Below are 12,979 nucleotides of genomic sequence, written 5' to 3' on the forward strand. Positions count from 1 at the left end.
ACTGGCTTCCCCACCCGCCCTTGAATACATGGCAGTATAGGGAGGAGCTCCTGGTACCCATCCCTGCCCGCCCTCTGACTCTACCAGATAGAAAGCTTCCTCCAAACCACAGCTCTCAGGAGAGTTAAGAGCTGAAGAGATCTTCCAAAACCCAGAGCTCTCCTGTCATCAGATCCTAGGACCCTTCCATTGAGGAGATAGATCATTCCTGTCTATTCATATCTGAGGCATCAACCAACGCCATCCCTGGATTTTGAGTCTTGCCAAGATCATACCCCTCACTGGATTACAGCTTCTTTGGGAAAATCACCAAGTCCATTCTATAGAGACAGAAGGTTTCTTGACAGATTGGAGGACGACACCACTCCAAGGAATCCTGTTATCTCTTGGTCCTTCATTTCCAAGTGACTGAGGCCAACTTCCTGTCCCTGTTGTCCCCTGCTACCAATTCCATCCCCACTATGGCCACCTACAAAGTCAGGGTGGCCACAGGCAAAGACTTGATGTCTGGGACGTTTGATTGCATCTCACTGACCATGGTGGGAACTCAGGGAGAGAGCCACAAGCAACGTCTGGATCATTTTGGAAGAGACTTTGCAGCTGGATCAGTGAGTGGGAAGGCTGATATGGAGGAGGGGAGCAAGGAAGGAAGGAAGGAAGGGAGGGAGGGAGGGAGGGAGGGAAGATGAAAGAAGGAAGGAGGAAGGGAGGGAGGAAAATGGAATCAGCATTGTGAGGACAGGACTTTCTCAGTAAGATTATGCTGACTTTAAAATAGATTATTTTGTCATTTGGTCTATTGTACATACTAAAAATATATGTATATATTTGTATATAATCTATAAAATATGCATAAATACATAAAATATATGTTTATAAGGAAATAAAGGTGACTCTATGAGGGATGAAGAAAAACTTAAGAAAGGGAAGGAGGGAACAGAAATAGAAAAAGATCTAAAAATGAGTGGGGAGGGCTGTGAGGTTATTAAGGGATAAAGTTAACTTTGAACTAGTCCTTTGATACTAATAGTAGCACTTAACCATCCTCTCTTTATTCCTTTCCCTCTCCCCTACCATCTATCCAATTCTTCTTTCCTTAGTTCTTTCCCTTTCTCTAACCTTCTCCTCCTCACTTTTCCTAAACCTTTGCATTTCCCAAATATTTTCCCTGTCCTCAGTCTTCCTCCTTTCTTTAAATTTCTTCTTCTCCATGTCTTTCTCTTTCCTCTTCTCATATCATCTCACTCTCTGGTATCCTCCCCCAATCCTCTCTCCCTTCTTCATATTAAGAAGGTGTATCAGCAATAGTTTAGAGATTTGGTTTTTGGGAAATTGATATGAAGTTAAACACAACTCCTGCTTGGTTCCTGGGGACTCTGAATGGTTTCTGAAACCTTAGCCCCTCCTGTCTCTGAAGGTCTAGCAGGAGGGGAAAGGGACAAAGAAGTTGTTCTGTGAAAGGTGGGCGATAGAGGTCTACAGCTGGCAGGGAAGGTCTCATACCCTTGTCCCCTCCCTTCCAGATTGATAAGTATACTGTTCAATGTGATCAGGACCTGGGGGAGCTCATTCTCATCCGTCTGCACAAGGAGCGATCTGTCTTCTTCCCCAAGAACTCCTGGTACTGCAACTTTGTTCAGATCCAGACTCCTAATTGCATGACCTACCACTTCCCTGTCTACCAATGGATGGATGGCTATGAGACACTGGAGCTTCGAGAGGGCACAGGTGGGGGACACCACACCCAACGTGACAGCCCACTGCCCCTCCTTTGTGACACTCTGTGACTCTCCCATAGGACACACCAAGACGTGCACGTAGAGTGCCCTATTACGTACAGGGTATGCTTTCATGGCTCCAGGGAATCTTATTACTTTATTTGCTATGTGACTTTGGGCAAATCTCTTCCCTGCTTTGGGCCTTAGTATCCTCCTAGAATGCTGAGCCTGGAGTAAGGACCACTCATCATCCTCAGTTCAAATCCAGCCTCAGATACTTACTAGTCATGTGACCTGGGCAAGTCATTTAAGTCTTTCTGCCTCAGTTTCCTCATCTATAAAAGAAGATGGAGAAGGAAATGGAAAACCACTTCAGCATCTTTCTCAAGAAAAGCCCAAATTAAAAAAATAAAAAGAAAAGAAAAGCCCTAATAGGGTCACAAAGGGTTGGACATGACTGAAATGACCAAACGACAAAATCCTCCTCTAAAGGTTGGATGGTGAAATAAAGAGATAAACATTTAGTAAGCACCTACTATGTGCTGGGCATTTTCTAAGTGCTTTACAAACATTATCTCATTTGATCCTCACAAAAATCCTGAGAAGTAGATACTTAATAGTATCTTACTTAATAGTAGATATAGTATCTTAACAGTTACAGATCCTTACAGTTGAAGAAACTGAGGCACAGAGGTTAAGGGATTTTCCTGAGGTCACACAGCTAGTCTGGTCTTCCTGACAAATACCACCTCAATACCTCTGAAAAAAAGGGGGTAAACATTTCAACATTTCCTCTGTTCTTTTTGCTTTTTGAGAATACATTACCCGTTTAGTTCTTGGAAATGTTCTGTTACTTCCAAGAACACTCTGCTACTATTACATAATTTTTAGCAATTTCTATAAGATGCCTTGTTATTCAGATAGCCCTGCCCTAACAAGTCTTACTTTCTTAAGGCTGCCTTGCTACTGTCCAGGATTGTTGGGGAAGCAATTCTGGATCCTTGAAGTAAAGTCTCATTGACATTCCCTACCCACTCCAAACTCACTTTCTTATTTGGGCAACTAGACAGTTGAGGCAATTAGTATATCTTAATAAAAGGTCTAGAATGCCAAACTCTGGGGTATGTTGGTGTTCTTGGGGATGTTCAGCTAATCTAATTGCCCTTCATCTATCTAGTACTATCCTTGCATATCATAATAAGAGAGTGATGAGCAGGACTCCCCAGTGTCCTTTCTGGGAACTCTTCACTCCTAGCTCCTCTATAATCAATTGATCTCTCCTGTCTCTAGCTCCCAAAGTTCTTTGTCCTTTTCTCAGAAGCCCTTAAGTCAGGACAGCTGGTCCCAGATCGTGGTACTGAGGGCTAGGTTCCCCTCTCAGGCTTTTAGCTCTGCCTGTTCTATTCCCTTCAGAACTTTGGGGAAGCAAAACCTAATACAGAGCAAGCAAGTCCTCAGATTGAGTCTATTTTTACTGTCAATTTACTCTCACTCTTGTCTCACCTGAAGCCCATTGAGAAAAGGAGACTCTAATTGCTGGGGAGTGGGCTATGGAAGGGCTTCTTTGATGGTGAGAGGATAGGAAATCAGGATAGGTAGGCTCTCGTGTTTATTCTTGGGGTGATATTGGTCTAGTCATTTCTCTGCTGGAGCTCAGTTTTCTATAAAATGAGTGGGTTGGAGCAGATGATCTCTAAGTACCCCTTGTAACCAATGTTTTGTGGGTCTATGATTAGATATGGAATAAGATACGTTTTGGTCCTCCCACAGGGTACCCTGGGGCTCTTAGAAATTAGGTTGTAACTCTGGAAGTGCTCTCTATGGGCCATGCTATTACTACTGTGAGATGTTCTGTTTAGGAAACAAGCTAACAAGAGTCCTGGCCTCCTCATTTCACATTTTTTGACTCTGGAGGTAAAGTTTTTTCCAGTTTCCATTTTTGGTTCCCAACAGAACCTTTATGCTTCTCCTATAGGAATAAGATAAGCAGGGTGGCAGTGGAGCCCATCTTGGGGCTGGTGAAGACAGATGGAAGAGAAAAGAGAAGTGTGTCTTGTGTGGGGGTGTGAGGAGCATCTTTCCCGGAGATTCCTACTAGGGTTAGAGATGAGGCAGTCAGTCGTGGAAGCAGGATACTAGGCAGAATGAGCCCAGGAGTTGGGTGGTAAAGAAAGAATGAGGCTTGGCTGGGCTAGCTCCTCCAATACTAGGACAAAGATTTGAGTCATCAGTTGAGTACTCTGGCCAGCCTGGTTCCTGCCCTAGGGAGGGGAATGGAGATGAGTCCCTGTGCTGCAGGTGGGGTGATCTCTAGTTAGTGTAAGAATGAAAGGGGAACCCATCCTTCATTCTTATATTCTCTTAGAGGGCAAAAGGCTAGCACAGTCATGCTGGATTTCAGTGTAACTAGAAGAGGGACTTTCCCAGGGAAAGAGTCCTAAGTAAGGGAGCAGTGGCAGAATAGCAGGATTAAGAAAACTCAATCCCATTTGGAAAACTCCAGACAGAACTCATCTCCCTTGAGGCCTCCTACAGATTAGTCCTCTCCTCCCAGGCCTTGAATAATAGTTTTCATCCACAGGGTCCCACTGTCCCTCATTAGACCCCTCCCTTCCCACCCAAGCTATTTCCCCTAGTCAAGTTTGCAGTTTCTAGAGATAAGATTATTTTTCCTGAAGGTTATTCCTATCATATATATGGGACATGCTGTCACCTCTCTCGGGGGAAGCTAGATGGTACAGTAGATCGAGTGCTGGGTCTGGAGTCAGGGAGACTCATCTTCCTGAAATCAAATCTAGCCTCAGACACTTACTAGCAATGTGACCCTAGGTAAGTTTAACCTGTTTGCCTCAGTTTCCTCATTTGTAAAAGGAGCTGGAGAAGGAAATGACAAACCACTTTAGTATTTTTATCAAGAAAACTCCCAAAAGGGTCATGAAGATTTGGACATTGCTGAAACAACTGAACAATAATAAAAATCACCCCTCAGAGACCATGCATTTGACGAGCAGGTTGGCAAGACTCCTTTTCCAGCCCACTCAAAATTTCCTGCTCTCTTAGAGTCAGAAAATTTCTCTCAAAGAATTAGTGCTTGTGTCCCATGTTGGGGACAGAAATTTAAGGGAAGTAGATCCAGGTATTGGCAGGAAAGGGGTTAGATGCTTGGATCTATGCCAACCCCATTTTCATCTCCCTATAGGAAAGACAGTATTAAATGAAAATCTCCCTATCCTGTTGACCCATCGTCAGGAGGAGCTTAGAGCCAAACAAGACTTCTATAGGTGAGATCATCCTGGACACTTTAGTGGGACCCATGTGGGAGGAGGGATAGGTAGGCACAGGGGGTCTCAGTGTTTCTTCCCTTATGGTCCTGCTGGGGTCTTGGGGAATAATGTGCCCTGCTTTCTGACTCATAGTGGTAAAGTTAAGGCCCCAACTTTCTCTTCTCTTTTTAGATGGAGAGTCTTTGTTCCTGGACTTCCAAACTATGTACATATTCCCAGTTATTGCCCCCCTCCTCCGCCTCCTAATCGGCCAGAGTAAGGACCACAGCCCTAGCCCACCTCTGTCATTCTTAAGACATTCTTGTTGTCTGCCCATTCAGCCCCAAGTCCCTTCTCTATCTGTGATCCCAGTTATGGTTCCCAATTCCCTGTCCTATCCAAACTTACCTTGGTTCCTTCCCTATGGTTGGTCCCTATCCCCACTCTAGGAACTCAGATATCTTTCGATTCTGCAATCTTCTCTCTCCGCAGATGGAATGGCTACATCCCAGGATTCCCAATTCTCATCAATACTAAAGCCACCAAGTTCCTGAACTCAAATCTAAGATTTTCCTTTCTCAAGACAGCCTCCTTTTTCCTCCGCTTGGCACCTGCGTGAGTGGGGAAAGAGGAACAAGAAGAGGAAAAGCCTGGGGTGGGGAAAGGCTGGGAACCTCTATCGGAGATAACCTCAGGTCCATTCTCCTGTTTTGACATATTGGACATTTGCCTTTTTAACACAGAGACAGTTTTAAGGAGACTTAAAGACAGGGGGAGAGAGAGAGAGAGAAGGAGAGACAGCTATAAATGCTAGATCATAGAAAGAGAAACAAAGACAGGGGAGGCAGAGACAGAGACAGAGTGTGGAATTGTAGGAATTGTGTTTGCTGAGTTGGAGACTGGAGTGGCGAAAGCATTCTGGTTGAAGAGAAGGATCAATATTTCCTTCCACTTCTCCATTATCTGTCCTAGATCCCTGGGCATGAAAATTCGGGGACTGTTGGATGAGAAGAGGTCATGGAAAAAGCTAAAGGAAATCCGGAAGATCTTCCCTGCCACCAGGACTACCATCTCTGGTATGTAAAGAATAAAAAAGACTGAACTGGGGAGATAAGAAAAAAAAAAAGCAGAGCTCAAAAGAAACAGAGTGAAACAAAGATAGAGAAAGACAGAGAGACACAGAGAGATGGACAGAGAACAAATGACATGTTGGAAGGGCTAAGCAAGAAGGAAGAGAGTTGTACCCTTATAAATCTCAATTGTCCTGGCATTTGACAAAGAAAAAAATGGAACCAAGTCCTAGGGGCATGAATTATATGTAGGAATCCCTTACTCAGCTACAGAAGAACAGGGCCCAGGGTTCTTGGTTCTGCTACTGTTACCCTGTAATTCCTCCTCTGTATTATGTCTCTAAGCCTCTCTGGTGGATCTCCTCTTTGTCCAGTGCCTCTCCCTGCCTCTGGATCCCTTCCCTGTCTCTGGGCCCTTAACCTGGGGTCCTGGAGTGAATTCTGAGCATACTCCTATTCCCCCAGAATATGTGTATAATCACTGGAAGGAGGATCAATTCTTTGGCTACCAGTACCTCAATGGCATTAATCCTGTCCTCCTGAAACGCTGTCTCTGCCTCCCTGAGAAATTCCCTGTGACTGATGACATGGTAGCCCCATCCCTGGGTGAAGGCACCTGCCTGCAGGCTGAATTGGAGGTGAGCACTCCTCCTTCTCACTATTCCTTCATAATCCATTAGGACGTCACCTCCCCTCTTATCTCACTCCCTTCCCTCCCCCCCCCCCCAGAATCCCTCTTCTCCATCTCTCCTCCAGTTCCCTAACTCAAGAATTGCCAGGAAAGGTGAGAAACTTCCCCACTTATCTATTTAGATTTCTATCCAAAGCACTTGCTCTATCTTATCTTTAGGTTCCATTGTGAACCCTGGATTCTCTTTGCATTTTCTCTGTACTCATACCTCACACCTCTAATCTAATCCTCTTCTTCTCTCCCTCTTCCACCAGAAAGGAAATATCTACCTGGCAGATTACAAAATCCTAGAAGGCATCGCCACTGTACAGCTTAATGGACATCAGCAATACCATTGTGCCCCACTCTGCCTGTTGCACTGTGGGCCACAGGGAGATTTAATGCCTATTGCTATTCAGGTGCTCCATGGTATGGGGAGAAAACACAGCTGGGGTAGGGGAGGGTATGTGTGGGTAATAGGAAAGAAGAAACCTCTCTCTCTCTCTCTCTCTCTCTCTCTCTCTCTCTCTCTCTCTCTCTCTCTCTCTCTCTCTCTCTCTTTCTCTCTCTCTCTCTTTCTCTCTCTCTCTTTCTTTGTATCTTTGCCTTAATCTTTCTAGCCATCACTAATTCTTCCTTCTCATTCCTACTTTCCAGCTCAGCCAGACCCCTGGTCCTGAGAGCCCCATTTTTCTGCCCACTGACCCTGAATGGGATTGGCTCCTTGCCAAGACCTGGGTGCGTTATGCTGAATTCTACTGTCATGAGGCCATTTCTCATCTACTGGCAACTCATCTGATTGGAGAAGCCTTCTGCCTGGCCACCATTCGCCAACTGCCCATGTGTCACCCGCTTTACAAGGTCAGAAAATTAGGAAATCACATTGTTCCTCTTGCTCTTTGGTCTTTGTTGCAACCTTACTGGAAACAAGAATGAAATAGATGTTGCCTTCAGGGACTTTATGTTATATCAAGGGAGGCAAAATGCACACATATAAGTAGGTACAAGGAAGTTTGAGAAGGAAGACACTAGCAACTGGAAATACTGGGAAATGCTCCATGTAAATAGTAGTAATTAAGCTAAATCTTGAAAGAAGTAAGTAATGCTAAGAAGAAGGAGTCCATTCCAGGCGTGGTGGTTGATATGAGATGGAATATTGTGTGTGAGGAACATCTAAAAGTCAGTTTGGCTAGAACATAGAATACAGGAAGGGGAGTAATGTATACTGAGATTGGGACCAATCAGAGGCAATTTTTTAATATTTTATACTAAAGACAATTGGATCATATATAAATTAAGTTGGGGAATTATATGGTCAGACCAGCACTAAAAGAAAATCATTTTGGCACTTGTGTGAAGGATGGATTGGAACAGGGGAGAGACTTGAGTTAAGAAGACTAATTAGGACATTATTACGATAGACCAGTCTGAGAGAACTGATCAAGGATAGTGGCTGTGTGAGGGATGAGAAGAGGCAGGACTGGAAGGATGTGATTGGAGGTAAAAATGACCAGATCTGGATGACAAATCATTGGCTATGTGGGGTGAGGTAGAGTGAGTCACTCAATCAACAGGCATTTATTAAATGCTGCTATGTACCAAGCTGTGGATATAAAAGCAAATTTTAAATAATTCTTATCCATAAGGAGCTTACTCTCTTATCTAGAGAGAGAACAAATACACATATACAAATATATAGAGAATAAATACAAATAAATGTGAAACAGGAACAGAGAAGGCACTAGCATTTGGGCAGTCTAGTCAGTGAATCCTCAAGAATTTATTAAGTATTTACCATGTGCCAGGCACAGTGCTAAGTACTGATGACACAAAACAAGGCAAAAACATAGCCTCTGCCTTCAAGAAAACCAACTTCTTTTTTTAAGTCCTTACGTTCTGCCTTACAATATTAAGTATTGATTCTACGACAGAATAGCTGTAAGGTCTAGGCAATTCGGGGTAAGTGATTTGCCCAGGGTTAAATAGCTAGAAACTGTCAGGATTTGAACTCTGGACTTCCTGAATCAAGGCTCAGCACGATGTCTACTGAGCTACCTCTCTTCTCTCAAAGAGGAGAAATTTTAGAGGTAAAGATAGGGTTCTGTTTGGGGCATGTTGAATTTGAGTTACCTGGAGCACATTCAGTTCAAGATGTACAACAGACTGTTGTGGAATTGGAGCTCAGGAGAAAAGTTAGGGCTGGATATGTAGATCTAGGAACCATCTATACAGAGCTGATAATTGATGAGGTCACCAAGCAAGACCAGGTCCAAGATAGATCATTAGGTGACATCCATGATTAGTGGTCATAATCTTCTAAATCAAGGACCAGAAAAGCAGAATGAGGAACTGTCAAAAACATAGGAAGAAAATCAGGAGCAAGCAAGGTAGGGAAAAACTAGATGAGATACTGTCTAGGAGAAAGATATCAACAGTGTCAAAGGCTGCATAGAGGGAAAGAAAAGTGAACATTGAGAAAAAGCTATTAGATTTGTCAATAAGAGATCATTGGTAATATTAGAGAGGGTCCTCAGTTGAATGATGAGGTTAAAAGTCCAATTTATCCAGTATGTAGCAGCCATGATCTTAAGATCTTAAGATGATTGAATAAAGGAGTGACACGGTCAGATCTTTGCTTAAGGAAAACCAATTTGGCAACTACATGGAAAACAGAGTATTTGCGTAAAGAAAAACTCAAAATAGGGGGACAAATTAGGAGGTCAATGAAGTGATCTAGGTGAGAGGTGAATTAGGGTAGAGAAAGGGTTGCATGTGAAAAATGTTGTGGAGGTTAAAATTATTAAATTTGGCAACATATTGGATATGAGGGAGAGTGAGGAGTTGAAGTTAAAATCAAAGTAATGAATCTGGGACACTTTTAAGAATGTTGATGTTTTCTGCAGAAATGAAGTTTGGAAGAGGCCTGGGATTGTAGAGAAAGATAACAAGTTCTCTTTTGGGCTTGCCAAGTTTGAGGTGATTATAGGGTCTCCTTTGAAGTATCCAATAGGTAGTTGGTGATTTGGGACACAGAAGTTTCATAGAAGAAACTAGAGTTGGGCATTTAGATCTCTAAGTCACATTCCTAGAGATAACTACAAACCTCAGGAACTGATAAAGACACTAATAAAATTTAAGAGAAAAGAGGACTCAGGACAGAACCTTGGGGAAAACTCATAGTTGGGGCACAGGATATAGATGGCAAACCAGCAAAGGAATCTAAGAAGGTATAGTCAGACAGAGTATCAAATGGTGCAGGACAAGAAGGATGAAGACCAAGAGAAGATTATTACATTTGGCAATAAAGAGGTCTTTGGTAACTTTAGAGAAAAAAGTTATGATAAAAAAAATAAAGTCCAATTGCAAAAAGGAGAGGAATAGGGGTAATGAATATAGATAGCTTTTTCCTAATAGTTTTACTGAGAAAGTAATGAGAGATAAAGGGCAATAGTTTGAAGGGTTAGTCAAGCCTAGTGAAGATTTTTTAAAGGATAGAGGAGAGTTGGGCATGTTTGAAGGCAGTAGGGAAGGAACCAGTAGATAAAGATTGCAGGTTAGAAAGAAGGCAGAGAGGGGTGGGGGATGATTGAGGGAACAAACTGCTGGAGAATAGAGGGGATGGAATCAAGCACACATGGAGAGGGGCAACTAGGTAGCACAGTGGATGTAGTACCAGGACTGGAGTCAGAAGGACCTGGGTTCAAATTTGACCTCAGACACTCCCTAGCCGTATGATCCTGGACAAATCACCTATAATAAGATAGAAGGCAAAGGTTAAAAAAAAAACCACACATGAAGAGGGAAGGTTGATCTTGGCAGGCAGAAAGGCCATCTCATTATTAGAGGTATAAGGAAAGGAGAGAACAGATAATAATATAACGGAATTTTAAGATGAAGAGAAAGAGCTCATAGCTAATGGCTTCAATTTTTTTTTTCAGTAAAGTAGTAGTAATACCCTTCAGAAAGGGTAGGACAATTGAGGAAGCATAGAAGACTTGAAAAAAGAAGAGATGAATTGAAATAGTTTCTGTTGGGAGGGAGAGTCATCCTAACTGGGGTTACAAAGAGTCAGACATTACTGAAACAACTGAACAACAATGACAAGGATTTTAAATAGGTGGAGATGGAAGAGCATTCCAGATTCCTGGCTTAAGGAATCATGTGAGCAATGGAGAATCCTCCCAGGCCAGTTATCATGGCCGATGTGAAACAGATGTAATCTAGTTTGGTTGGATTGTAGAGTGAGATGATATGCATATCAGAGGTACTTAATAAATGCATGTTCCCTTCCCCTTCTCTTTCCATGAGGTAACACAAGAAAATGTCAGCTAGGCCTCAGAGAGTGAGGAATTCCAAAGGCAGAGGACAGATTTAGTGTATTGAGAATGTGTAAATTTGGGGTTTTGAATTGTAGTTTAATAAATGTAAAATTGCATCATAGTATTTGTTGCATTTGATCTAATGCAGTGTTGGTATGATTGCAATAAAATCTTGCCTAAATTTTACTGTTTTTTCAGGCTAAAACTTTAGAAAAGGGGCTAGTTAGCAAAGGTAGTTTTGAAATATACATGTATGTGATTGTTTTGAAAGTTATTTTTCTTTAGTCCATTATTTCAAGTTTAGTTTGGCAGTACTTTAATTTTTAATTATTTAAGTTTTCAATAATTGAAGATAAATCAAAATAAATTGGTGTGTGTGTGTGTGTGTGTGTGTGAGACAGACAGACAGAGACAGAGACAGAGACAGAGACAGAGACAGAGACAGAGACAGAGAGAGCTTCTGGATGTGGTTCAGATACCATCTGGGTGAGATGAATGATTCTGAGTGGCTTGTCTCAGCGTTTCCTCTGGTCCCATCAGCTCCATTCTCTCTTTTCCCCAGCTCATCGTTCCCCATACTCGATTTACCATCCAGATCAACAGCATTGGTCGTGCTCTCCTCCTGAATAAGGGTGGCCTGTCTGACAGGGTAAGAGGGAATTTCCTTCCCAACCTTCCTAAAATTTCCCCCTGCTTTTCTTCTACCCAGTTCCCCAAACCTTCCTGAGTGACATAGTTTACTTTTGCTTCTGCTTCCCCATACCCCATGCCTAACAATTGAAGATAGGAAACCCTGAGGCTGATCAGAAGGGAGAAGGTTCTATATCTAGAAGTATAGGGAAGCAGAGGAATGGGTAAGATTGTGAGCAGGATCTGGAGAACAAGGATGACTGAGGTTTCATAGATTGGAGAAAGATGTTGGCAAGTTCTTGACTGGGGTCAGGGATGAGTTGATATTATTTGTCATTTTCCCCATAGGGATGGAAGGAGCATATTGGGGAAGTTCCTCACTCCCTCCCCTTTTGTCTGTTTCTAGGGGGAGGAGCATGTTGGTGTAATGGGAGGGATTGTAGTGCTGTGTCTGGTTCCCTTATTTGGTTCCTTGTCATCAGGCAATGTCTCTAGGACTAGCAGGTTTTGCTGAAGTGATGGTCCGAGCTCTAGCTGAGATCAAATATGAAGATCTCTACCTTCCTGATGACTTCATCCGCCGTGGTGTGCAGGACCTGCCTCGTTACTATTACAGAGACGACAGTCTGGCTGTGTGGGGAGCTATTGAGACGTGAGTGGATGGAGAACTGAGGAGACAAGAGTAAAGTTGTAAAGAGGCTGAAAGGATGAGGAAGAGAATGGGGCATGTATGTAGTAGGGATACTGGAGACAGTATGCATATGAGGGGGATCACCATTGCATAAAAGGAACTTGAATGTGGGTTTTATTTTAAATGAAGAATGATTTATTTTACCAGAATGTAGTGGAAGAGAGAAAGGTCCATTGAATTATATTCTACATCATGACATAAATTTGTATGCACAGGGCCTTATCCTAGAAGAGCTGTAGTAGAATAGAAAGAGCATCAGACTCTAGAGGTGGTATTGAACACCTATAATTCCTGCTACTGAGGAAGTCAAGGTTGGACACTATGTCCAAAATCAATATGGTGTGGGAAGGCCCGATTAGTTACTAAACTGTCTACAGTCAGAAATAAAGCAGGTCAAAATTCTGATGTCTATCAGTGTTTCAGATTGGGTTTGCTAATGGGCTCTTGTACTTCTGTCCTGGGGGAGAGAGGGACAGAGAGAGAGAGAGAGAAAGACAGAGACAGACAGACAGACAGAGACAGTGACAAGGGGACAGAGAGAGAGGCACAGAGAGAGACACAGAAAGAGACAAAGAGAGACAGAGACAGAGAGAGATGAAAGAAAGAAAGAAAGAAAGA

The 12,979-nt window shown here is 42.8% G+C and overlaps 1 protein-coding gene across 1 annotated transcript in view; it reads left to right on the top strand.

Moving 5' to 3' along the window:
• Nucleotides 1-461: 461 nt before the first annotated feature.
• ALOX12B (arachidonate 12-lipoxygenase, 12R type) overlaps nt 462-12,979 on the top strand; it is a 16,271-nt gene continuing 3,753 nt past the window's right edge. The window contains exons 1-11 of the mRNA XM_044672330.1: nt 462-608; nt 1,524-1,728; nt 4,918-4,999; nt 5,174-5,257; nt 5,474-5,596; nt 5,954-6,057; nt 6,517-6,689; nt 6,997-7,140; nt 7,379-7,582; nt 11,603-11,689; nt 12,153-12,322. Coding sequence (XP_044528265.1) covers nt 462-608; nt 1,524-1,728; nt 4,918-4,999; nt 5,174-5,257; nt 5,474-5,596; nt 5,954-6,057; nt 6,517-6,689; nt 6,997-7,140; nt 7,379-7,582; nt 11,603-11,689; nt 12,153-12,322 — 1,523 coding nt within the window. The remainder of the gene's footprint in view (nt 609-1,523; nt 1,729-4,917; nt 5,000-5,173; nt 5,258-5,473; nt 5,597-5,953; nt 6,058-6,516; nt 6,690-6,996; nt 7,141-7,378; nt 7,583-11,602; nt 11,690-12,152; nt 12,323-12,979) is intronic.

Source organism: Gracilinanus agilis, chromosome 4, assembly GCF_016433145.1.
Source record: "Gracilinanus agilis isolate LMUSP501 chromosome 4, AgileGrace, whole genome shotgun sequence".
Lineage (NCBI taxonomy): Eukaryota > Metazoa > Chordata > Mammalia > Didelphimorphia > Didelphidae > Gracilinanus > Gracilinanus agilis.